Source organism: Pelecanus crispus, chromosome 3, assembly GCF_030463565.1.
Source record: "Pelecanus crispus isolate bPelCri1 chromosome 3, bPelCri1.pri, whole genome shotgun sequence".
Lineage (NCBI taxonomy): Eukaryota > Metazoa > Chordata > Aves > Pelecaniformes > Pelecanidae > Pelecanus > Pelecanus crispus.
This window is the reverse complement of record NC_134645.1, coordinates 47,950,959-47,978,884: the sequence shown is the minus strand read 5'-3', so window position 1 is coordinate 47,978,884 and position 27,926 is coordinate 47,950,959. Positions and strand designations below refer to the sequence as shown.

Below are 27,926 nucleotides of genomic sequence, written 5' to 3'. Positions count from 1 at the left end.
TGTGATCCCTCTTCGTAGACTTAAGTATTCAAATAAAGATTTGAAATATTTTAAATGATGGCCTGTAAGATATTATGGGATTTTCATTTGCCTAAATGTCTCCATGTTGTCATTAACTTTTAGTGGGCAAATCGAACAATTGTTTGTGGTTTATTGCTAGGGAATAAGGAGAGAACTGATGAAACTTGATGACTATGAATTTTCAAGAGACAATATGGTGGGTTATGGGGAATTTACCTAAAAAGAGCTTTGCAAGACCTATCTAGCTGTGTTTGTATGTTTGTAATATGTATTTCTTTGTTATGTCATAGCTAGCAGTGAGAACACACGTAGTTCGCTGCAAAGAGATTAAGCAGAGTTAAATCACTGCTAAATTTCATAGGTTAATTCTCAATGTGTTTGTCTTTTTATTTTGCTCTTTTGTGAGCAACTTTCTAGTATATGATGGGATTACTGGGTTTTAGTGTTCATTAATATAAAGTTATATTAATTTTCTGTAGGTGCTTTGGGGAAGAGAACACGATTTCAGGAAAAATATGTTGCACAGCTTATTTTGGATGTCCAAAGAACAGATGAATTCCTCCTTCCACACAGTGAACTAAGTCCAGCTCCAACACCTCTAGAAAACTTAACAATGGTATGTATCTGAGAATAATTGTTTTAATTTCTTAAAATGAAAATGTGCTGAAGCTTTTCTTGGGTGTCTGCAAGGGAAAAGTTTGTGGTGCCTAGGAGAAACTTATGATTTCTGAAAGTTTTTGGAAAAGATGTGGGGCAGTTGTTTGTCTAATATTAAAGGACATGGGGTAAACCAACATGTGACTGCAAGACAGATGTGGCTACTCAACTAAAAGCATGTTTGCAAATATGATCATCTACAGTTTATGTATTAATTTGTAGTGCCTAAGAATGATGGAGTTAGGAAAATGGGTGAGACATTTTCAAAATAGCCTGCAAGGCATCACAAAAATGCACAGATTCCTAAGGACTGACAGGCATGTTTAGTAACAGAGTGAAGATAGGAAATTGGTCTAGGTATTCCTACTGGCATGAATTATGCGACTTGGCCCTGCTGGTCCTAAGAATGTGCATGATGACTTCAGTTATAAATTGCTCAACAACCACTGAATTGTTCTGGAATGGCGTTTTTCCTTCATGAGGAGAAGTTCTGTTCAGGATTTAAAGTTATTTGAACTTGCTAAAGAAGCCAGAAATAAATTGAGGCAGAAGAATTTGCCTTTGTGGTCTGTATCTGATAAGGACTTTACCTATCTCTGTAGTCTATATCTGATAAGGACTTTAGTTTGGAATAAAATAATGATATTTCAATAAAAATGGCAACACTGGTTTAGGCTGTAGGTATAACCTGGAACGAAATATATTTTCCTTGCTGATAAAATGCTGTATTCATATGTCCTTTTAGTGAACAGAGCCAAAGCTGCTGAAGTAAGTTTAATGGAGAGTTTGAAAAAGAAAATTGGGATATTTGGAACCTTTAAAAATTAGTCATGCTTATGTTATCCACACTTTCCTACTAAAATTTTACTGAATGTATCTTGAAAATAATGCATACCTACTCTTTCTGAAAAGTAAAAATGTGGCACGAGAAAGGACTTGAGAAGTTTTGGCTGCAGGGAGGGAGATGAGTTTTGTGGAGGTCTGAGCGACTGTGTCATATAATTCTGTCATAAGTTACTTGGGCTGTCTGTTAAGGAAAGTTAGGCTTTCTGTTCCCACAGTCTACTTCTGGGGAAAAATAAAATCAGAACCTTTTATTTCTGCATTTTGTGTGCATCAGAAATTCTGGAAAATAATATTAGTAAAACCATGTGCTCCTTTTGAGGAAAACCTGAGGTATTTCAAGTTCAGACATTTTATTAACTTCATGTGTGAGTGTCCTGTCACAGGTATTAGACCAGGCTTGACTAAGTAGACTCCCCAGTTCATGTGTATGTTGAATTACCAATTAAAGGTTTTGGGTTTTTCCACCCTTTTCTAGAATGTCTTTATTGATAATGTAGTATCAAAATACAGCTTCATGTAATTTGTCAGTGTTAACTTTAACAGTGAGTCCTAGTGTTTCTTTTGGCAGATCTGGTGTCAAATTTGTCAGCCTTGAGTGCCTCTGGAAGATCTTTTAGCTAAAATTGGAGTTAATGCTATTCTCCATCTGCCAAAAACTACCAGCATCATCACTGCATCTCTCTCTAAGTTTAGGCCAGATACTTAATGTATCCTGTATACTTTAAAAGGACTATTCATGGAAAATGAATAGAAGCTAAGTCTTGAGAGGTGCTGAGAATCTCCACAGAACTAGCATATGCATATGGAAAGCTAAAAGGCCTGTGATCAGGCTGCAAAATTATCATAGGGAAATTTTCTTCCCATTTCCAGTGTTCTTATTTTACATCTGCCATTTGCAGATAAAGGAAAATATTTGTCTAAAGATAGGAATTGTCCTGGATGAGTGGAAAGTTTCCCAAGATAATTATAAACTCTGCCAATATGTATAAAGGCCAAGTTGAGACTGGTGGCACCTAATTTTCATCTCCTGTTTTGGAGTGCTTACTTCTATGGTCTTAAAGTTCTCCCCCTATTATTGTTCAGTAAGATGACCGAAAAAGTTATTTTGCCACTAAGTGGTCATTAAAAATACAACCAATTTAGTAATGTGACCAATTGTTGGACTGGTAGCTGGGCTGATTTCTGGTCAAGTGCTTCCTGCTTCCCTTTGGCTCTGAGCAGTGATGTTATCTCTGGTGGCACTAGAAGGAAAACTATTTGCATTTCAAAATAAATATTTGAGATTGTAAGTTCAAAGCTTTGCTTGCAGGTCAGCTTTCTCCAGAATAACTAAATGATCTGAAAGCACACATTCAGTTAAACTGACGATGTTTCTGTGAAAGGAAAACCTCAGGCTTGAGGTGATGCATAAGGACTCTTGATATGAAATAGTATATTAAAACAGTTTGATTAACTTCAAAAAATTCAGAGCTGTTTTTATGTTTTGGGCAAATGAGGAATTTCTTTTTAAGTTTGGGAATGGAAGTCATGCTTTAAAACTCTAGCATGCAGTTGCAGTACAGTTCAGTTGATCAATATTCATAGTGAAGTTAAAGCAATTAGTGCTGTTTATATAGGCTAGATTTTAAAGATTATGTAGACCAGAAGCTGGAATTTTTTAACTAATTGCCTTATAAATTAAATTTTAATTTATGTTACATCTAATGAAGTGGTATCATTATACTAGCATAGTGCTCTGTTCTGAAGTAATTTTCATCTGGAAGTGGTAGCTAATCCTTATATATGCTAATGTAGTAAGAGAAGAAAATGATGGTAGTAAATAGGCCTTTAAGAGTTGGAATCTCTTCATTATCCCCTTGAAATGAAAGAAAATAAACTTATTTTCTTCATATTCTCTGTCAAATCACAGTTTAGTTTCATTTGTATAGTGATAAAATACTGATGATGAATACAGATAACCCACTTTGAAGCATTCCTATTTGCTTTTTGTTCTTCTGTGGACCCTCATTTTGACCTTGCCAATGGAAGATACTCACTGGAAACAGCCACTACTAGGACAGTGAAGGGAAATGAATAGAAAGTTTGAAAAACTGTTACATAAATCCATTTTCTCTTTGGAATAGATTATAAAAACTACTACTAGTAACTAAAAACCAGTAGTACAATAATTGGTTTAAAGACTGGGGTGTTTTTTGTTTTGATTTGGGCTTTTTTTAGGGGAAGGAGAAATAGTGTTACCGCTACCACCTCCTTGCTTGCAACCAAAGGAATCTTTTGTTGTTTCCAAACAAGCACAAATTCTGTGACCATAGTAAATTAGCCATGTAAATTACTAATTCACATTTTTTTCAGCCACAGATTATATTACTTTAAGTTAAATGACAGACAGTGAACTTCAGGTAGCATACTTGTTTGTAGAAGTTAAACTGAGTATTCCTTAAACAATTTGTTCTAGAGGACATTTGATGGAAAGTAACAAGTGCTTGTCCAGGAGCAAACCTTCTCAGAATACCCGTTCTTGCTTTTACCAGGGCAAAGTATCTGGAGGGGCTGCCTCAGTGCTTTTTAGTTTTTTCAATCTGCGTTTCTTTAATTTGCAAAGCTCCTTTGCAGGGGGGCGGGGGAAAGGAGGAGGAGCAGTTCCCTACTTAAGGAATTTAACTCTACTGGCAGAAGGCATGCTTTTACTTGCACTTTGCTGATACGTAGAAAGAAATCCATATATTCCCAGAGGTCCATGGTTGCTAGTCTGAAAACCTGCATGTTAGGATAGCATTTAACATTATACAGACAAGATGAAACAGATTATATATAATAGAGGAGAAAATTGTTGATAATACTATGAGCAACAGTTTGAAAAGGAAAATCCCCTTCAGCCCTTATTTAAGTAGAAAATCAATATTCAGGTAACCTTAAAGTTGCTCTGAATGCTGTTCCTCCTGCATGACAACCAGTATACTTTTAACGGAAGTGTGTTGGATGATGCTTCCTTCTATTGGCTTAGTCTGTTAGTTATCGTATCATAATCATTGTAAATTACTTTCCATTTTGTTGTTTTCTGTGTTTTGTTCTGTATTTGTTTTTTGTATTATCCTTTTTCAAACAAGTCTATTTTTTTTCATATTTTAAGGCATCAATTCCTCTGCAACTATTCCTACCTATTTTAAAATATTTTTTTCTCCTCCAACAGAATTATGATTTAAATGATGATACGGTGCTTAATGAGATAAAATTAGCAGATGCTGATCAGTACCAGGTACCTGATTTGTGTGCAGAAGAGCTTGCCATAATCCTTGGAATATGGTATGTTTGTTCATAGTTACTTAAAATACTGCATGAATCATTGTGAAAATGAAATAAAGAGGTGGTGAGTTGATGGGACTTTTTTTCCTTCCTTGTCATATAGTCTGGCTAAAATGCTAAAAGATTCACATTATATGTGGATACATTTTCAGTTATCTCAGAGTGAGCATTAGTGTCCAGTTCAGAATTTCAGTGTTTCATTAATTGCTATATTGTTCTCTTATCCTGGAAAAGCTTCTTGTTCTTTGTGCCTCGGTTTAATCGCAATTGGCGTTAGCTACCATATGGTGATGACACTGGTAAATTTTGAAAACCTCTTTCAGAGTCTGCAATGCTCAGCTTCCTATGAGGATCAACCATGTCTTCCAAGCAAAATGCTGCCCTGCTATTCAGTGCAATGGGAATACTTGTATAAATTCAGTGTCCACTGCTAGTTACAAGCTATAGTACAAAGTCTCTGTGGTTTTGCACCTAAGTTTTTTTCTTTTCCTGGCTTTCAGAAATTATATGCTACACTGGTTTTGGAAATGGCACAGCAGAGCAAAAAGCAGCTTGAGATTTGAGGATAATAAGCTGGCTGCTAATGAATATCCTCATTGTCTAATAGAGAAATACTTTTTCTATGATATAGTGGTCATTTAGCCGATGACAGTTACCACACAATTTTGTGTGTGTGATTTATTTCAGCAGTATTAGCATGTCAAGGTAAAAATGGTGACTTTGATGCAGTATTCATCATTGATACTTCTCAAAGCACTTTTCTGATCTGTGAGTTGTAAAATGATGGAATCTGCAAGTACTGCTGAAATATCTTGCCCAAGACAGGAGGCGGCCAGGAGCCAAACAATGAGTGAATCCTAGTTCCCAAGTCTCAGACTGGTGTTTCCTCTGTGGGGGCACATGGATGCTACCAGATTTATCTTTGTGATAGGGTGACAGCAATAACCGGCTGGTGAAAGGCTAGTGAGACAATTCAATGGCATAAGCTAACAACCCAGCATTTGGCAGCAGTTCCTTTGTGTTGTGGGGCTTTTTCTTGTTTTGTAGCACATGTTATAATATTCCTCTCCCCCCTCTCCCCAAAATTTTCAGTTATTTTTCTCCTTCTTGTCCCATAAAGTACAGTGGAAGTCATTAGTGGAGAGAAGATTGTTTCCTTTCATATGCCCATTTCTCAGACTGCGCAGGGCCGGACGCTTGCTTGGCTATATAGTTGAAGTCACATGTGAAGTTCCGTGTCTGTGGTTTCAGCTATGCCCTTTAACCATTCAGCCCATCCACTGTAATCAGGATTTCATGGGTGGAATATGTACCGTGGCTTCGTATTTTCTTTATTCCCCAAGGCTTAAATTTGTTTTCTTTTCGAGGCCACGTCTAGATCCAGTTTGAGGACAAAGGAGTGGAATGAACAGTAGGTTGACATATATTCTTGGCCCAGTCAATTTTAGTCTTTCACACTGACACAAGTCAAGGCAAAGCCTTCCACTTTCTGAGAAGCATTTTCATGTGCACTTCATTTTTTTTAACTCAGTATTGTCTTATATTCAGATTATATCATCCCTCCACCTTTCTGAAGGAAATTTTAATTTGCCTGTTGGTCTCTCTCTCTCTCTGAAAGGGTAGAATTTGAATTTTACATTGGCTGCACAGTAGGTTTCTTGACCACGGTATTTCACTTTGAAACCACCACTGTCATCCTCTGAATAGTGGCAAGAAACCATTTTGACTGCCATCTGCGCGTGTACATTATAATCCAAGTGGTATGCGAGTTTGACAGGACTCAAAGCAATCAGCTCATTTAAGAAACTAAAAACAACCAACAAAAAAAAAAAAATTCAGTGTTGCTTCCCCATTGGAATGGTAACTGCCATTCAGTGGGTGGGATAATGTTGAGCAGCTGAAACTATTGCAGTCATAGATGGAGACAAGAATTGATATCCAGCCATGTTCCAGAAATGTTAGTAGATTGCCAGCTTTGAGAACTGTTCTGAGGGGATTTAGGATACAACCCTTGTGACTGAGTGGTGTTTAGGCTTGGATTGCTGGCAGTACCCTTGATGTCTATACCAGCTATTAGCATATCAATTTGCAAGGAAGCATATACATGTGTCCTGGTTTCAGCTGGGATAGAGTTCATTTTCTTCCTAGTAGCTTGCATAGTGCTGTGTTTTGGATTTAGTAGGAGAAGAATGCTGATAACACCCTGATGTTTTAGTTGTTGCTAAGTACTGCTTATGCTAGTCAAGGACTTTTCAGCTTCCCATGCTCTGCCAGGTGCACAAGAAACTGGGAGGGGACACAGCCAGAATAGTTGATCCAAACTGACCAAAGGGCTGTTCCATACCATGTGACATCATGCTCAGTATAGAAACTGGGGGGGAGAGTTGGCTGGGGGGCGGCAATCACTGCTCAGTGACTGGCTGTGCATTGTTTGGCAGGTGGTGAGTGGTTGCATCACTTGTTTGTTCCCTCCCCACCCCTCCACCCCCCCGGTTTTGCTCCTCTTTTTGTTGTTTTCCTTTTCACCATTTATTATTATTATTATTATTATTGTAGTAGTAACAGTATTTCATTTATTAAACTATTCTTATCTCAACCCATGAGTTTTCTTCCTTTTACCTTTCCAGTTCTCTTCCCCCATCCCACCGTGGAGGGAGGGTGAGAGAGCGGCTGCATGGTGCTTAGTTGCTGGCTGGGGTTAAACCACAACAGCATGTTAAAGCGTTTAGTGTTGGCTTTTAAGCAAAACATACTTCTCAAACATTAGCTATAGGAAATACCTTGCTTTTCTTTCATGCTTGAGGACTTCAGTTCTATAGAGTAAATACCTCATTTCATAATTAATAAGTTGGCTTTAGAATTCCTTTAAGTTTCCAAAGCAGTTCTAATTAGACTTTGTTTTAGGTCTAGCACCACCTTAATGGTATCTGTTGTTGACTGCTCTTGTCAACAGTGGATGTTTTTTGCAATGCAAATAAACTTTTAGACACTGACCTGGTTGGTTGAAGAAAGGCAGCCTGCAGGTAAAGAAAAAGAGTAAATGTGAGCAATTTTTTTCCTATACATTTTACTGTGCTTGCTAGTGTTTCTTTTACAGCAAATGTCACAGAAATACCCCTTAATTCAACTGAGATTTTTGTAGCTAAATAATGTTAACTCAAAATCAGCACCATGCAGAAATGTTTGTGGATAGCAGAACAAACTGAAAATTGTTACAACTTTTGGCAAATACTTAATTACAATTACATAGGATCCTATGGAATTACCTGAATACACGTTTCCTGCTATGAAGTAATTTTCATTGCAAGTAGGTTACAATGATCAAATGGCTAAACAAAGTACTATTACAGTATCAGTACAAACATTTTCATCTCCTCCTCCCTGGTAATATTTTAAGAGGATATAAAAGATTTTTTGAAGTGTTGAAATATCTCATACCAGCTGTCTTTACAAAAATCCAAGCAACATCTCATGCAGTATGCTTAAGCCAGCATGTAAATAACATGCATGAGCCTAAATCAATTAGATATTATTTTAAACCTCTCTGTTACACTGATGTAAGGAAAGAACAACTTATTTATCCGTAATCCATTTATATAAAAAAATAGCAATGTAAACTGTACCCAACCAGTTCTCTGTGGCATCTGTAATTTGAGGCAGTTTTCTTTAAAATGTTCAGCTATTCTATTTCTTCTCTGCAAATTCCTTTTCTTCCAAATACTGATCAGTCTGCTTAACTAAATGTAAAAGAAAACATTTGCCTCTTTTATGATAATGAAACTGTAGCTAAAACAAAGTGTAGAGGGGGGGAAACCACTCCAGTCTGCCTCGCTTACACAAAGACTTCCTATTCCATCATATCCAGATTTTCTAGTATCTATGGTAGGAAGAAAGTGTCTAGAGGTGTCTTCAGATCATCGTCACTGCAGGAGTAATGCAATCTAAAGGAAATATCTTTCTCTGTCTCTCAAGGATTAAATCAGGTCAAAATAGTGTGTTATACTGGAGGTACCTGAGCTCAGTCAAAGACTGTGCACCAGTCTTCAGCTGGTAAGGAAAGCTTAATAACTTACTGTACAGTAATACATTGGATAATAATATATTATACAGTTTACACAGTGAGCTGCAGAAGTGTACTTGAAACAGCTGCATAAGCACTAAATAGCATTAGGACTAAAGGATTTTTAACAGTATTACCAAATATTAGCTTTTGAATCAATTGAATAATTAGAAAAAAAAATCCCAATATACGTGTTGGCAGTGGACACATCATGGGGAACTTGGGTAGGTGAAACAGGAAAACACTGAAAATGTTTTCATAGCTACTTGAAATTTGAGAATCTAATACTAGCTGGCTGTCTGTTCTCTAGTCAATGGAGAAATCAGCAGCTGCAGAGTGTGATTCATTTCACTTCAGGCACTTAGTTTACAATGAGTTGAATCACTCCCTACATTTATCTGTATTTTTGCATGGACTCTGAAGGAAGCCTAGACAGTTAGCTAGATTAAAGGCCTAAATTTTACATGGTTAAAGTTAGGTAAGATGGGTCATGTGCTTATTAAGGTTATATATATATTATATATATGTAAAAAAGCAATGACAGGTAAACAATTATTTTCATCTGTTTTTATAAGAGAGAGCATTCTCTCTTCCATTGGGATGGAAAAGGTTATATTAAACTGACTGTGGAAGGCCAAAGCTTATACATGTTGTCCTGTGAAACTAAAAGCTGTGAAATAAAATCTTGGACAGCATTAAAGGTGATGAAGGTTTTTCTGTTAAATGCTTTTTGGCACTCTGGCCCATCTTTACAAACATGTCATGTAAGTCTAAATCTATAATTATATTTTTTTGAAACAAACCAATTACACATGCCAGACAGTATAGTGATCTCACCACGGTCAGTTTATGGCTGTTGAAAATCATTGCTACAAATTATATTGCTGTGCACCAGTATATACAGCTGTGTGAAGAGATTGCACTGGGGAAATGAAGTTCCTGTCTTGCTATTCAGAATGCTCACATAAAAAACATTAGTCAATTGAAATACCTTTGTGAAACTTTGAAAACACTTGTAAAGTGATCAATTTGTTGGGTTTGGCTCTTATTCACAAAATTAACACAGCTGGTAAAACTGCATAGAAATACAGCAAATACTCATAAAAATGCATATGTGGAAAGTCTGACCTATCTATTCTTCATCATCTATCTCATGCTAGTTAACTGTAGTTTTAAGTAGTTACCTGAGGAACTGGAATTTGCATTGTCTGCACTTGCAGAGAGGTAACCTGCCAGGGACCATAGGCAAACAAAAATTCAGCAGTTGTCTTCATCCATGTAACTTTATACTCTGTCTTCAAGAATGGCTGTGAGAAGATACCCAAGGGTGAATAATAACAGGGCAAGCATGTGTTGCTCCCTTCTTTCCCACTTTCCACACTTTCCCAGCCTCTAAACGGTGATTTCTTGAGTGTAATCTGGCTTGTTTGCATGGTGGCCCTCAATGGATCTCTCAAATATTTGGCATCTTCCATTGAGCCCATGTAAATTTCTTGCATTGGTAGCATCCTTTTGCAAAGGTGTCTACATATTTAGTCTGCTGTTTGGAAAAAAAAAAAAAAAACCCTCCCTCAGACAGTTTTGCTTGCCAGTAGCTTCATTTAATTTCCTAACAATTTTGAAAACCTCTGCAATGTCCATTTTTGGTTAGTCTTAGCCTAATCAGACATTCCATTTGTATAAGTTCTTACATGTGTATAAGGCATAAAACATCATTATTCATCATTATAAAACAATTGTTCTAGCTGTCTGTTTCTGAAATTTTTCCAATACTGAATTACTGCTCTTTGAAATGAAGGGTTCAGAACAGAACATACTATTCATGGGTGGACAAAGAAAGACTTTGTGTCATATTTTATGTAGGCTTTATGTTACTGATTTGTATACTTTATGCCCTAGTACGTTATTCTCTATTACTTTCCTAATTAATTACTCATACTTTGATTTGCCTTTTTAACAGCTGCCTAGTACTGAACTAATGTTTTCATGCAGCTGTAGTGCTAAAGAGTTGCTCCTGAATAGAAATGGTCAGATCAGAGCCTTTCATTTTTTGTGAAGCTAGGACTGTGTTTCCTATTGTGCATTGCTTGGCATTTTTTTATTTTATTACCCTTTTGCTCTATCCTGTAAGGTTTCTGAAGCTCCTTATTGTCTATTCACATCCTTACTTCAAAGTCTGTCATATCATTTGCAAGTTTTCTCACCTCACTATGCATTCTCCTGTTCCAGTTTATTTATTCATATTATATAGCACATGGATCACAGCACAAAACCTATGCAGGATTACAATGGTGACCTTGTCCATTGGGATGGCTGACTATTTGTCTCATACCATTTCCTATCTATTAATCAGTTACTGACCTGTGCCAAGACATTTCCTTTTGTCTCATGAATGTTCAGTTTCTTTGAAAGTCCTTCTTGGTGAGGGACTTCTCAAAAAAATCTTAAAGACATCCAAGTTGATTTCATCAAGCAGCTCATGTATATCCTCATGCTGGTTAAACTTTGCAAAAGCCCGCAATAGGTTTGCAGTGCAGGAATCTTTTTTCCCCATAGCCTGACTCACTCTCCCCATACACATTGTATTTGTCCAGGTATCTCTAGTCCTTCTGTTCACTGTATAGTCTTTCCTTACCTGCAACAGATATTCTTACAAGCCAGTAGTTACAGTGATCCCCTGACACCAGTTTTAAAGGCTGGCATCATTTTTGCTGCTCTCTTGTCTTCAGGCACTGAGGAAGTTTTAAATGAGGACTTACACACTGCTTTTAGTGTCTCGGCTATTTCATCCCAAAACTCACTTTAATTTTTTTTTTCTGAATACCATTTGGTCCTGTTAACTTTTTAGCATCCAACCTCTTAGCATGTAACCTCTTTTGCAGCTTTTTAATTTCAGAAAGATTCTTCTCTCCTGTAACTCTCTGTATTGGAAGAAGGATTTAGTAGTGATTTTTTTGCGCTTTTGGTAATTGGTCCTTAAACACTTTTTGGACTCCTTAATTATATTTTTAGAGATATTTTGTTATTGGTACTTAATATTCCAGTGTTTTTGATCATTTGTGTTCCATATTTTAATACAACTTCAGCTATTTGTAGAACACTTTTAATAGCTTTTAACAATGTTCTGTAACATTTGTCAACTTTCTAAATCAGTTCTTGAAACATAAATATTTAGTCTTAGCCCAAAAAGGGATACCTTGGAATTATTGCTATTAATTCCACTGTTACAAAGATTATAGCTAATTAAGTCCTAAACTATATAACTAGTTAGTTAAACTGGATACCTTATCCATTAGGCTGCCAGTGTAGATCTGATTAATCAGATTAAAGAATTGGTTGTAAGCTGTAAGCTATTGGCAATTAGCTTTTGCTGATTTACTAGAAAGTACTTTTTTTTTCTGCTGCAGAGTAGATCTTACTCTAAGGTTTTGGTTTATGCCTAAAGAATGTCTACTGCTCTTTGTTTTCTTTCCCTCTTCTATTTCATTCAACTCCCTAAGACAGGATTGAAGAATGGACAGAAAATACCTTGCAAAGCTGAATGATGTGGTGATTAGTGACTTGTCTCCATATTGTTATGAAAAGATGCCTGTCCATAGATCCTACAGCAACAGATCCTAAATTCCGCTCTGATTTCAGCTCCTGAAATTCTCTGGGGTGAACTGCTTAACCTGTCCTTGAAATCAAAACAAATACAGGGTATAGAAGTGTGAAATATTCATAAAGTACTCTGCTAAGAGCTAACACAGTCATTAAAAATGCTTAAAACCAAGCTACAATTCTACTCTAGATTCAGATTTAAAATACAGCTTTAAATTTTATTTGATTCAGTATGGAAAATCATTAAAACAATTTCATTTTTCTCTTATCTTTCAAGGTTTGCATTACTGTACTTACACGTCTTAAAGCATTGTACATGGATGTGACAGAAATGGAAATTAGAGACCTATTTTAGCACTGCTTTCATCTGGAAGAACATCTATATGCTTCAAAAAGCTGTGACAAAAATCCATCTAGAATAAGGAGAGGATTCAATCCTTTCTGCTTGAACCAATATATATTTAGGATGCTGAAAAATAAATTCCGATTTTGTCAAAATTTAACTGTCCCTTAGTTTACCGATGCTTTTGAAAACCTTTGGTCATCTCCCTTAACATTCTGGTTGTCTAGCTGCTGTGAGGTTCTTGTTACAGTATTTGAAGTTTTCTTGCTGCCTTTTTTACTTTTTTTTATTTTTTCCTCATGAATAGAGAAACTTGTTATTTTTCACCTGAAGTCACATTTGTGTTAGTGACTAGTGTTTAGTGACTTTAGTGGACTACCTCAAGCTGACTAGAAGTATTTCTGATAGCAGGTGACACTGGGCAAGGAAAGAAGTAACTTTTGTGGAAGATTTTCTCAAGGAAGGAAAAAAAACAGTGTTATATATGGCAGAATTGTTTCCTAGCAGTGTCATATAAAACTTTCAAAAAAGCCCACCAATAACATCGTTTCTTTCTGTGGGAAGATGGGTGAATAAACTTTTCTGTTGGTTTTTTTTTTCAACTGATCACCAAAATTCAGAACCATACAAGTTAAATTAGAAAGGAGGAGTAATAGTTAGCTTTCCTTATTGACAGAGTCCAACTTTACTGAACTGAACAAGAATAAACGGTGATGTCTATGTCTTCACTTGCTTTTGAAAGCCCTTTGTCATCAGTACTCAACCAAAAGCGTAGTTGGTATTTACTTGTGGCCATGCTCATACACCTTACTCAAGCTGATGGTATTATGAAACATGAACATCAATGGTATGAAGCATGGATGGGAGGTCTTTAGGAATAGATTGGATAAACATTTGTCTGAACTTAGAGGTTTGCACAGCAGGAAGACGAGTTGGAAAATCTCTCAAGCTTTCTTCCACTGTAGAAATTGTTGTATTTCAGCTCCTCTGGTCATGTTCTTCCCTACAATAATGTGCAAATCTTCTTAAAAAAAAAAAAAAAAAATCTGGTCAGTAATGCCCTTTCTCTCTCATGCACCCACCCACCCAATTTGCTTTATTAGGTGCCTGTGTTGTTACAGGATAAAACTAGTAGGTTGATTAATCAGAAGATCATTATTATTATGAAAGAGGTGAAAAAACCCTTTTCGTGAAACCTTGAACTAAGTTAAAGAACTGCAGTTATATAATTTCAGTTCAGGTTTGAGCAATCTACTTACATTTATGGCTGTTAACACAGATGTTTGCACTTGCACATAAATATCTCAATAGTTTTAAAAAATACATACATTTTATTCTTTTGGCTTATGTTGCTGTGAATAATCATCAACTCTAACCTAATACGCTTTTAGATTCTTTATTATATAGCTTATATAACAATTTAAGGTGTTACCATGTTAATAAATTGAGAATGCAGTTCCCATATGCCACTCACTTTCTGCGATAGCTCTTTTTTAAAAAAAAAAAATTCACTGCACACACTGATGATTTTGTTTGTTTAAGTGAAGTTGTGTAGTCATGTATTATTGTCATTGTTGCCCCCACCCCCCCAGAAATTTTGGGGAAAGTTTGATAAGAAAGCTTCAAGAAAAATACTGTTACAGAGTAGATGTCCTAAGTTACGGAAGAAGAGGGGAAAAGGGATCTCGTCTCCTAACAGAAGTAAGAAATTGAATCTCAGAAGGTGGTGTAATTATGCTTCTGCTCTGTCTCTCAGCCTACCTGTATTTGGCTGTAGTCCTTTGAACAGATGCCATTTGCATTGGCAGAGTAGAATTTTTTTCAAACTCATCCTGTAATTTCCTGAATGTTTAATGAGTAATTTCCTGAATGTTTAACTCATTCATAAGCCGCTTTAGTTTGATGAATATTGGTGGTTCCTTAAAGAATGGCTGTTTTAGAAATGCTGAAGCAGTGCTCTCCAGAGAGAACTTTCCCTTCCACACACCCCCTGTTCCTCCATATAATGGTGGTGGAATGTGGAAGAGACCCATGCCATCAGGAAGGAGGCTTGGTACTCTGCTACACAGATAATTCTATTTCTTCTTGTGGGCATGCAAAGATAAAGAGATAAGAGAGCTTGAATGGCATTGATTTTTCTTTTTCTTACCTTGAGTGCTTTGCTGCTTACTCTTAGAATATTTTTATTATGTCTTAATACTTTATTGTGTCTTTTCTTTAGAGGAAAAAACAGAACACATCAGGCACTCTGGCCTTTTTTCACAGCTGGCAGATAAGCAAGTGATGGGGGAGATAAAAGTAAAAAGCGATATAGTGTAAAAAAGTTTCAAAATGTGTTCTTGCAACAGTGTGGTAGAATTTACCAAAAGAAAATCAATGTGGTTTACCTTTTCTATCTTGACCATTTGAGACTATAAGCACTAGAAGGCAGAGGAAAGTTCTCTGCTGAAAAACGAATTCTTGCTTCATTTGGGATATTCAGTCACTCTGTAAATAAATGGCAAATTACAGCATTTCTCAAACTATTTTCTTCATGCTGTCTCCTTTCAACTCATACCCAGGTATGAAGACAGTGTAAACTCATTAGAGGGCCACATCTTGTAGTTGTTCCTCAGAGCCTACAGTATGTCCTGGACAGAGCATAATGTTACATTTGTTATTCGTCAGGAAGAAAAATGAAACTAAATGAAATTTTTTGACTAAGATTGAGGAGGGGGAAGAAAACCTTACAAAGAAAAGAAAAACAACAAATCGTTCTGTATTCTACATGAGGTAGTCAGAATAGGATGGGCAGAGAGATCAGTGTCGTGATACCTAGTAACATGCACAATGTAGAGAGAAATTTTTAAATAAAATGTAAAAAAAAAGTCAGCTTATTTCTCGCTTTCAGTAAGAAATAGACTCTTTTCTTCCTTTTGTTAACAAAACATAAGGCTGAAAAACATAAACTGTACCATTAAATGAAAATTTAATGAAATTGTTGAGGTTAGAAGGGACCTCTAGAGATCATCTAGTCCAACTTCCCTGCTTGAAACAGTCAACTCGAGCAGGTTCTTTATGGTCATGTCCAGTTGGACCTTGAATATCTCCAAGGATGGAGACAGCACAACCTGTCTGGGTAACCCCTTCCTGTGCTTTACCACCCCCACATTAATGAAGGTTTTGCTTACTTTTTTAAATGGAATTTTCTGGGTTTCAGTTTGTGCTCATTGTTTCTTGACTGTTCATTGGGTACCACTGAGAAGAGTCTGGTTCTGTCTTGTTTACTCCTTGCCATCAGGTATTTATACACATTGATAACATCCTCCTGAGCCTTCTTTTCTCCAGGTTAAACCATCCCAGCTTTCTCACTCTCTCTTTGTATATCAGGTGCTCCACTATCTTAACCATCTTTGTGGCCCTTTGCTGGGCTTGTTCCAATATGCCCACATCTCTCTTGAACTGAGGAGCCCAGAGCTGATGACAGCACTCCAGGTTTGGTCTCACCAGTGCTGAGTAGAGGGGACGGATCACCTCTCTTGACCTGCTGGCAGCGCTCTTCCTAATGCAGCCCAGGAGGCTTTGGATGGCTTTGCTGTAAGGGCACGTTGCTGGCTCATGTTCAACTTGGTTTTCACCAGGACCCCGATGTCCTTTTGTGCCAAGCTCATTGCCAGATGGTCTGCCCTGAGCCTGTACTGGTGCATGGGGCTATTCCTCCTCAGGTGCAGGACTTTGCATCATGTCCCATCATCAAGGTCATTAATGAAGATGTAAAATATTATTTGATCCCTGGGATACAGTTAGTCACTGGCCTCCAGCTGGACTTCATGCTACTTGTCATAATCCTTTGAGACTGGCAGTTCATCTAGTTTTCAGTCCACCACACTGTACATTTATCTAGTCCATATTTCATCAGTTTGTCTATGAGGATGTTATGGAAGACAGTGTCAAGTACCTTTCCAAAGTCAAGATAAAGTCCACCAATCTAATCATCTCATCATGGAAGGCTATGTGGTTAATCAAGCATGATTTCTTCTACCTAAATGCATGCAGACTATTCTGTCACCTTCTTGTCCTTCATATTACAGATTGGTTGAGGTTGGAAGGGATTGCTGGAGATTGTCTTGTCCAACCCCCTGCTCAAGCAAGGTCAGGACTTGGCAGTTCCCGTTGCAGAACTGCATGAGCTTCCTGTCATCCTGTTTCTCCAGCTTGTTGAGATCTCTTTGGATGTCAGCACAACCTGCTGGTATATTAGCTGCTCCTCCCAATTTTGTGCCATCAGCAAACCTGCTGAAGGTATGCTCTGCTCCATCACCCAGATTCTTATTAAAGATGTTGAACAGTATTGGACTTTGTATTGATCCCTGGGCTACACCAACAGTTATTGACTTCCAACTAGACTTTGTACTGCTGATCACAACCCCCTGGGCCCACCTTTTTGGCCAGTTTTCAGTCCACCTCACTGTCTGCTCATCAGCTTCTTTATGAAGATCTTATGGGAAACAGTGCTGAAAGCCTTACTGAAGTCCAGGTAGACAATGTCCACTGCTCTCCCCAGATCTACCAAGCCAGTCATTTCATCATAGGAGGTTATCAAGTTGGTCAAGCATGACTTCCGCTTGGTGAATCTGTACCAACAACTCCCTCCATGCATTAGGAAATGTCTTCAAGAATTATTTGCTTCATATCCTTTCCAAGGATTGAGGTGAGACTAACCTGGATCCTCCTTGCTCTTGCTGAAGATAGGAGTGACATTTGTCAGTTCTCAGGAACCTCTCTTGATTGCCATGACCTTTCAAAGATAATTGAGATTTCACAGGCAGCCTCTATACTGTACCTTGTTCTTGTGGCTAGTAACGAGGTTTAAATCAAAATATTGACTGTTATTTCTGCAATGGTAATTGTATCGTATGTACAAAGAAGAATTAACAAAATAGCAAGAAAAAAGTTAGACTGGGGCAAAGTCTTGTCTCCAAAGTAAGGTATGTAAAGTAGGGAGCATAATTTCAATCTGTGACCTATCATCACAATTAATATACTGTCTTTGCAATTTTAACCTGTAATATGAAGCCTGCTGCAAAGTTTAAGAAATAGCGTGATGAATTTACGCTTAAGTATTTAGCCATTATATAGGTTTGTGATGTTCCATACTCTGTAGTATGATTTAGGATATATTTTCACTTGATACCTTTTGTTTTCATGGGGAGCTTGAATTGTAGCCTTGTTGCTCTTTGTGCCACTATATCTTGTAGTATATTTGTAAATGTTGGTGGGCTGTTGTCTTAAGGAGAACATGCACCCATGTAGAGTTGTAAGCCCAATTTATCATCTCTGTAAACATGTCCAACTGTGATTAAAATAATTTTAATTCTCATCTCTGTGTATTCTGGTTTCCCCGCTTTGTGTACCACAAGCTAGTGGTAATGCCAGTTAGTGAGAGATGGACCCCTGTGGTCATGTTCCTTGAGTGACTAGAAAGAGGGTGCTTGTTTGAGATTACCCTTCAGCACTTTTTAAACATTAATGTTTTTTTGCTTTGCAGAATCTGTGTTCAATTAGTCATAGAATTTTAAATGAAAACAGACCTCTGTAAAAACAGAGAATGGATTTGTAACTGTTTAGGATTTGTAAAATTGTTATTCCCAAAGCTTAAACTGAGTAAGGCATTTCAGTTTAGAATGGTCTTGGAAACATGCTACTAAAATATCTTGGTCCCCTAAATGGTTCTTTTTTTCTGTGACTGCTCCTAGGTCTAGGCCGCCTTCTGCACATACCATACTCCCATTTGTCATTGTAGCAGTTTTACAGAATGTCCTTTAGATTTCTGCAAGTTTGAAAAACATATTCTGCATAGTGGTATTCTAAAGATTAAATCAGCATTGGGGTTTGTTTGTTTGTTTGTTTGTTTTACAGTATAGACTTCCAAAAGAACAATCCAATACACAAATTAACTGAAGAGGAACTTCTGGCTTTTACTTCAGTGAGTAACTTATCTGGACTTCTTAGTAAACATGTTTTCACTTAATATTTAAGTTAAGTACCAAGCAGTAACCTGTCAATCACATTAATCATGAAACTGTTTGTAAACCAAATTTGTTTTAGTACTCAGTCGTTTCATTAACTTTTTCTTATTTCAAGAAGTAAAAGTGGTGCTGAAGTTCAACCCAGTTTTAAACCATCATCATGCAGGATAAGCTTGACATCTAAAAATTTAATTTCACCTGAGACCCTTTTGCCATAGTAGTGCCATCTGAAAAAGTAAATTCTTGTTAAGAGTTTGCAGATAGGATCTCAGCAAAAATCCCTTTGATTTCAGTTGAGCTAGAGTTTTATCGCTGACACTTGCAGTTATGCGAAAGGACTATGGACAGTAATCTAAGGTTAACTATGGTAATATGGGTTTTTTTGTGGTGGTAAAAGGAAGTTCAATCTAGAAAAAAGAAAATACTAATCTTTTTATTAGATAGATAAATGTAAAATAGGTTGGTTTTAGAGTAATGTTTGTTTAGGTCCCTATGCTAATACAGTACATGTAAGATCTGCATGAGGGAGCTGAGTGAATCACTGTAAAACAGTTTAGTTTATGTAGGTTTTCTATTTGTTGCTACAATTATCATAGTGCTTTCTCATGATATACTCATAGTTTCTGAAGTATTTTCTTTTGAACTACAGTTTTGATTTGTTTTTTTAAAAAGTGGGAATAGAGAGCAGAAAAAAATTGAAATATAGAAAAAATGAGACTGTCCGCTCTCACTTCATATTGTAGTAATTGAAGTACCCAATAACGATATTAAAGAATGATGAGCATTAAAGGAGAGGAACAAACTTACAGAAAGAAGAAATATGTACAAAGTAAGGAAATGCACACGTAGAAAAGGCCATAGGAATAAAAAAAGCTGTTGAAGAGTGTACTGCAAACTTTTAAAAAAATGGTGAAACTATTACAATGTAATTTTTTTGCAAAAATGTTAATGCAAATATATGAAATTTCAAGATGTGCATATAATTTTGTTAAAACAAACCCCAACATTTTTGCTATTAAAATAATATATTTTAAATTGAGGATTTTCTGTGAAAACTCACAATTTTGCTTCTCATGTTTTATTTCCTGTCAAACTCCCTGGACTTTTTTTGTACATTCCCTGCTTCAGTCTTCTCACTACCTGCTATCGTTTGCGTAATTCTTGGGTGGAAATGCAGCCATTATGTACCTGAATGCTGAAATAACTTCTCCATGTATTCTACCCTTTTAATATTAAACGGAGTGATATCATGATAACAGAACATCTTTAACAAGATTGGCCCTACTCCTGTAATGGTGTACTTTCCAGAATAATGAAACCAGGAGTGGGGTTTAGTTATTTTAACACTTAAGTTTTCAAACATTTGAAGACTCTTCAGGTTTTACAGCAGAGGAGAAAAAGTCAAGGTAGCATTTATACTAGGCAAGAAAAGTAATCAGCTTTACTGTCATCTTTTATCTGACATTGCTGGACAGATCATATTACCTGTTATCTGAGATGTAAGAGATCTGTGGGGCGAAGTCTTCATAACGATGAGAAAATTAAACTGCATTTTTCTGCCATCTAGTGGCTGATTCCTCAAAAATCCCAGGAGAGCTGATGAACTTGTTCCTTAAATATTTATTGCAGTGACTGTGGGGAGCTTATGTTTTCATTCATTTATTTATCTTTTTAAAGAACTTCTAAGTCAGCTACAGTTTGCTTCACCCTTGTAAGATCAGCAGGTACTATCAGGATAGATCTCCAGAGAAACACAGCTGAAAGATATGTGTACGCTTCCCTATCACTCTGTGCTCTGAGTAGCAAAAAAGAAGGGTCTGTAGCGGTAAACAAACAGGAATGTAGGTCTTACTAGTAGTGCAGAATTCAGAAGACAGCAGTGACTTAAAGAAGTAGCTGGTAGCCTAAAAATTAGAGGAAATAATAAATTTCAATATCAGAATAGTGTTCTTTTAAACTTTTGCTTAATGTTTCCAAGTTAATGGAACATAGGGACACAATTCCATTTTACCATTATTTTCTCTTTAATCTTGACCTATGCTCCCATGACACAAACAAGAACAAGTATGATATGTAACATTACCATCCCAAATCTCTCCTGGAAACTGAAAACAGGAATCAGATATTAGCTTATGTAAGTTCTTTTCAATAAAGGCATCTTTTGTGGAGTTTGCACCTGAGCCTAAAATTGTGGATAGTCACTGCAGAATTTCATGATAAAATCTCTGAGCTCTTCTGCATCTTAGCTCTGAGTCACTGAGGCAAGCAAATCCATCGCTGTGCTCCCTGGCAGCAGGGATGTTCTGTGTGAATGTTAACACAACCTTGGTTCTTACGGTGTCTGCTATCTGAGTAAGTGGCACCGCCAATGTGATCACGCGTATTTAAGGTATTTACCAAGCTTTGGTACTACCTAGTGAACCAGGCAAATGAGCACTATATTGATGCTGCTTTAGTAATTTCTTTAGCATCATTTAAACTGCTCTGTGTGTGTGTGTGTGTGAGCAGGCATCTTCTCAGCCTACATGTGGATTCTTGTATCTGCAGGCTGGTTAGATGGTTGTCATGCATTCATCTGATATCTGCTGAAATTTGTGTTTCCTGAAGAAAGGAGGGCATTTCAAGATATCTTAGGAAACTTGAGAAATTGTAAGGTGTTTTTAACAGATCAGTGAATCATCAAGAGATCCTCTTGCTTTGGACATGGCAAAACAAATGTATGTGACCTGCAATTTCTCTCGAGCAGAGAGAATGAATGTCCAGGTAGTATGAGAGCAAAAAGGATGATCAACGTAAACTCAAGTAGATGATGTGGTCCTGCCTCATACTAGGTGTAGTTCGGCAAACAGGCATTCTAAACTCCCTCTTGTATCTGTAGAAGTTGAAAATTACTAGATCTGTAAGATACATATATATACATATATTTTAAACAACATAGCTTACAGTCCTAAAAATAACACACTATTAAGTCACTATTAGTCACTGCTTGGTGACTGCAGTTGAATACAAAAGAATTGCTGCTTTTCATTTACTGAAGTCACTTGGGAATAGTTGCTATTGTCCTAAAAGTACTAACTTTTGTAACTAAGAATTACTTTTAGTATTGCTAATTTTTGAAGCAAGCTGTGGGGGTGTATCAAATCCTGTGTACTTGTGTATGTAGTCCCATTGGCTGGGATAGCTCCTCTTGGTACAATAATTCGGACTTCAATGCTTGAGGGGTTCTAGTCAAATCTATTCACCTATCATCAGCATAATATTTCAGCTTTTAAGCTGTTAATCTATAGCTGAAATTAGATACATTTGATTTTTTTTCCCTGCTTATAGTTAAATTGTTGATTTGATATCTTCACATGAGAAGTAATGTAGCTCACATGCATTTAGGAATAAACACAAAATGAAATATTTGATTTTAAGGGGAATTAAATATTCTTTTTCTCACACAATGGTTTAGGGAAACAGTTATATGGTTTTAATTAATACTATTATGGAGCACTTGGACTCTAAGAAAGCTAAGATCTTATTTAGAAATCAAGTATCACCCAAGCTGCTTCAGAGACACAGTTATGCATATGATATTTGGCAAACTTTCTGATTTAGCTGACTGAATATTGCATTTAAAAGCCGTTTTTAAGAGAGGAAAAGAGGGACAGTAAACTAGTAGAGAAAGCCAGTGCTCCTCTGTTAGAATTACTGGTTTCTTCCTTACAATAAACTTTTTTCCCCAGAGCTTTCTGTATAGGAAGTAGGAAGTATACGATGCAAGAAACCAAAGAACTAACACAGTACTGCTTTCGCATTGAGGTTTCTTAGCTTAGTTTACTCCCAGCTCCCCACGTTGGCTTTAAAATGCCTAAATACACTTTCTTATCCCATCTTTAATTCCAATGGATTGTTCTTAATGTAAAAATACAAATGTGAAGTCTTCTGGGTTTTATATTGGGCAGCAGTTTTTCCTTAGAAGTTCATAAGTACATAACTGATCTCTGTATATCAGTGGCCCAAATACCTTTTTAGAAAAAAAATCCTTTTCACAAATGAGCAAAAGTAGGGTATTAAAATCACTCCTATTAAATATTTGCTGTTTACATTATTTTGAACAGGTAATGCAGTTAAAACAATATACCAAAGAGAAGATTAAATGGACAGCGCTGTTATATAAATGTACATGATATGTCAGTATATTTTTTTAAAAGAATTTTTTAAAAATTACATTTAAAGCTTTATGAAAGATGTCCATCATGTGAACATAAACTTTAGAACAGGAAACTAGGAAGTATTTCTGAAATGTAAAAGAGTTCCAGGAACATATGAAAGCTCTGTGTAAGAACTGGTAAATCTTGCTTTACATTTTAATTTTAAGATTATGCAGTTCTTGCAGGAAGATGGGGGAAGAATTAAATATTGAATAGTGTTGCATTTTTCTCTTACAAAAGAGAAAAATGTTTTTGAAAAAAAACCCCACTAGTAAGATTAGACTCCGCAATACAAGTTCTTACAGCTTTATAGAAACCTTATACTATAGCTTATAGTTTATGTATTGGGGAGGCAATTCAGTGTTTCATAGTCTGATATGACACTCCAACAAAATATCCAGGATTAAGGAGCTGCAGCTGGTCCTTAACGTTACCCCTTCCATCTGTCCTAGCCCTGTCTTTGTCCAGCAGAAATGGGCTTTGTGGTAAATGTGATGAGCACTTAGCCCAGTGTGGGAGAATACTACTTTTTTTCCTTATCAGTGTGTTATGATCAAGGGACTTGGAGTAGTAGCAACAGTATTAACCTAGAGGGGACTGAGGAGAAAAAGCAACCAGAAACCTCTTGCTTTGTGCTTCCCACATGTTAGCCCCATATTTGTATCCTTTGGTATCCATAGAAGATGAGAAAGGAAAGAAAAGGGGCTGTTGAAACGTTAGTTGCATTGGTTTGTTATACTCCTGAGACTTCTACCATTTATGGAGAGTAGAGCAGTTGGTTTCTTTATTAAGTGGTGAAAACCAGGAAAAGGAGGTTCTGGCAGTTCTTCTGTTGACACTTTGAACAGGTGAGGACATCTTTCTTGAAGAAGAAAAAAAAGTGTAGTAACTTTTATTTTGCTCAGAGTACAAAACTTAAAAATTATTTGCCATCTGCTAACAAAAATACCTGATCATTCTGAAATTGGTCCAGTAATGCCATGAAGGATACCAAGGTCTCTGATCAAGGACTTAGAGAATGTGGAGAGATCCACATTCTGTCAAAATCCAAGGAATACTGTGTATTCCAAAGATGGACCAGATGGGAATGCTTTATGTCTTTTGTTTTTCCACTGCATTGAGCTACTGATTCCATAAGAGACTGTTCTTACTAATGAATTTAAGAATAGTTGGACAGATTTTTTTTTTCCCCCCTAGAAGTGGGCATTTATTGAGTGTAATAGAAACTGATGTTGTGTAGTACCTTTGAAAATCACAGCAAAGATTATAGTGCACATTTTATTGAGTGTGTGTGTATATGCATATATGAATACTTTTTCTGCTTTTCACTGTAGGAAGGGGGCTTTGGGAGGAGGGAGTAGAGGGTGGAAATGGGAATGCTTTGTTTTTCTCATCTTTTGTATGGCATTTGTGATATTAATGTGGAACTAGGGAGCAATCAAATCACAGCATATGATATTTTTAATGTCAAGCCTTCCTATCAAAATCTCTATAAAACTAACATGCCAATTTGGTTTCTGAAGAGAAGTTGTTTGTATAGCTTAAATAAAAGCAGTGCATTTTTCTCTGCTGAGAAAATGGCTGCAGTTTTCTTTATGTTTTATAACCAGCAAGAGTATTGAAAAGCTCATTAAGTGCCATGTGTCTCTACTGCTGTAACTTTCGTGGCTTTATAAGAAGTCTCTTTCACTTCTTTTCTAAGCTGTGTTGCCCATTTTGAATAGCCTCTCTTGGTTACAAGATTATAACACTGCAAAGACTTTCTCTCAGCAAAGCCCTCATAGTACTAGTAAGACCTTTTTTTTTAGGTAAATGAATTCAAAGCTATTCTATGATTTTTTTTCTTTCTTTTTTTTTTTCTTCTAAGCAGTTTTATTCAAAAGTCTGAATCATTTTCCAGGAATGTCAGGATCTATACACTTGCTGCTAATTTAATGCACGTATGCTTTCTGACCCATCATACATTACTGGGAAATCGGACTGAGTATAGCAAAAGAGAAGCTGCCCTTTCTGCTGGAGTATCATATGCAAAGACTCAACTAGATTTTTTGGAAGCTCATTCACAAAGTGTCTGGTACTTACGCTTACAATGTATTGTGAATAGGAGATTAACCTGGTGTTGTCAGTTATTTTTGCTGCTGTTGTATGTATTTATATGTTTTAGGGTAAAGTAACTGGGTGCTGTAGTACATGTGTTGCAGGGCCAGGGGGAAGCTTGCATCCCATTCCAAAACTGGGATTAAGTAACAATCTGTTTGAAGTCGTTTTATTTTACAAAATATCAGATTTCAACATAATTGACACTTTTATCCCTTTCAACTTTGTTCTTCTCTGTGGTCTACATTCTTCCCTCAGTCCATGGGATCCACAGCTCTGCTTGCATCATGTCTTACAGGAGATGAGTCCTGATTTATTGTGTGCCTTTCTGAGCAGGAATAAATTTGGGGTAGCCTTTCCTTTCTAGAAGAGTCTGCTCTTTCGTATAATCTGTACAGAATTACTAAAGTGATAGATTTTAGTGGTCTCACTGAAACCGCAGAGGTAAGAGAACATGAAAATCATGTTTAAATATTAATAGATTATTTGCTTGTCTAAGGGTTTGAGAAGTTAAGCAGACAAATTTGATGACAGTTAGTAACATTTTTTCCCACAGCAGCCTTTCTTCTCCCCCTCCTCCTTCCTCTTTATCTATCAGCAGCTCACTTATTTTTTCTAGCAACCTCTCTGACAGCCAGTTGACATGTCGCAGGCTTCCCTTCCCCCTCTTGAGACCTTCACCAGTTATAACTATTATAATTTACTTCAGCAAGAAAGATTTTTTTGCAAGAAGAGGAAATTAAACCCCCTATTCAACAAAATGCTGTCTGAGGTATCATCTGAAGGAAATAAGACATTCTCACTACTCTGTGCAGTGCTTAATATTCCCTTTTTGACAATATTCTGATGATCACTTCAATTCATGTGTTATCAGTATTAGCAGTCACTTTTTTTTTTTTAGTGCTTTATATTCTACTGATTTGCCTGTTTGGCTGGGGAAGGTGCAGATGAACTAAAGAAGGGGTAAATCCATTTTTTCCAAGTAACTTACATTTTTTTTCTTTTACCATATGTGAGGAAGAATTATTCTTGAAGTTCATTTAGCTGTCCTATTGTCTTGCCCTCATCTCCTCTGCCTAGTTTTAGTATTGTCCCTTAATTTGATTTTTTTCCTAACCCAACATTTCAAATATTGCTCTAATCTTGCTTGTTTGATAGCATCTGAAAAAATGAAGGTGGTTGAATTCTTGTTCGCCGGTCAGCTTGCTACTGTCTCTAAGCAACTGAGTGTAATTTTCTCTGATCATATCATGTCTGTAGTTTGGACTGGAAGTAGAACATTTCTCATATCAGCACCCCAAACATTCTTTCTGGTCTATGTTAAAGGCGAAATATTGAAAAAGTAACAGAATTTTTTTGACTTATTACACAATTTAGGCCTTACCCTGCATCTGCATGAATTTCTTTTTTATTCCCCCAAAACTAGCAATGAAATGAAATGTCTCCAATGGTTTTTTATCCTTTTTTTTTTTTTTTTTTTTTTTTTCCTTTGGTCTTTTTAATCCTGAACTTTTAGGTAGCCAAGCTACTGGAAGGTATTTCTAACTGGTATTTTTTTCCAGGTATTTACTGATGGTCAATTTAAGATTTTTGTGGGAAAAATTATGTTTACTCAAGTTCTATGTCTATAAACCATGGGCTTTTGAAAGATGTAAAAAGGAAAGATTTGCGTTTTTTTACCTATTTTTGAAAAATTTCCCTAAACAAACACTTACAGCTTAGATTCAGCAAAATCCATTTATGTACTCAGCTGTTCTCATTTAAGTAAATCCCATTCTATTCAGCAGTGATCTTGGGTATTTCTTTGCACAGTGTGCTGCCCTTGTAGAAGTAGTTAGTTGACTTCAGTATGTTGTGGAAAAGCATGGTGCCATCTATCTTATACTAGGACGAAGGTTAAGCAGCTCTGATTCTGGTATTTCTACAATATTTCCTTTCTTGCCTTTTATGAAAAGCAGCAAGTTTAAATAGTGAAATGGAATTTTCAAGTGCTGTTGACCAGAAATTAAGATGTTAAGATTAAACTAATCTGTGAAACATTTAAATACATCTGCATCGAGGTTATATGCCCATTTATTTTACTTGTATTTACAGAATGCCTGAATTCTAGTACTGATCAGTTCCTAAACAGTACATTATGACTAAAGGCGGGGAAAAAAGCATGTATTCTTGCCAGCAGACCCCATCACTCAGCTTTTTTATTTTTTCTTCCGCAAATACATTTTTACTAGGATAACTTAGATACTGAGAAGCAAAGTTTTCTTTTGAATAATTATTTTCTAACATCAAATATGCAAGAAAATTTCATAAAGTAATTTGCATGAAGTGTTTGTGACCCTTATGAAAACTAATTTCCAGTTGTGCAAATGGTGAATAGGAAAGGTTCATATTCTGTTTATGAACATTAGCTCATTGCATCAGGAAATAGAAACAGTGCCAGCTCATTTAGTGGACTGTTCATGCAGTATATATCATAAATGAGTCTCATGATTACCGTGAGAAAATTCAGACTGTTTTGCTATGGATAATTTATATGCTTAGCATATATGATAATATGGTATGGCATAAATACTTTTGAGATGTTTGGATTGGCTGCATTAATCATGGCAAGTAGAGCTGTTAGTTATGAAGACTATTCAAACAAATGCCAATAAAATGTTTAAGAGCATCATGTTCTATTTGTTTCAATTTGCAAAAATGTTTTAAAAATATTTAAACTATTTAATGTTCTTCTGTGAAGCTGAGATTTGAGGCCTTTTCTGAACTGAAATAAAAATCATGGCACTAGATATTAG

At 36.4% G+C, this 27,926-nt stretch overlaps 1 protein-coding gene across 1 annotated transcript in view; it reads left to right on the top strand.

Annotated features, from left to right (window-relative positions):
• The window catches only part of TTC27 (tetratricopeptide repeat domain 27), a 134,707-nt gene that overhangs the window by 29,916 nt on the left and 76,865 nt on the right, over nt 1-27,926 (top strand). Inside the window, exons 7-9 of the mRNA XM_075708062.1 lie at nt 501-637; nt 4,715-4,827; nt 18,729-18,795. Coding sequence (XP_075564177.1) covers nt 501-637; nt 4,715-4,827; nt 18,729-18,795 — 317 coding nt within the window. The remainder of the gene's footprint in view (nt 1-500; nt 638-4,714; nt 4,828-18,728; nt 18,796-27,926) is intronic.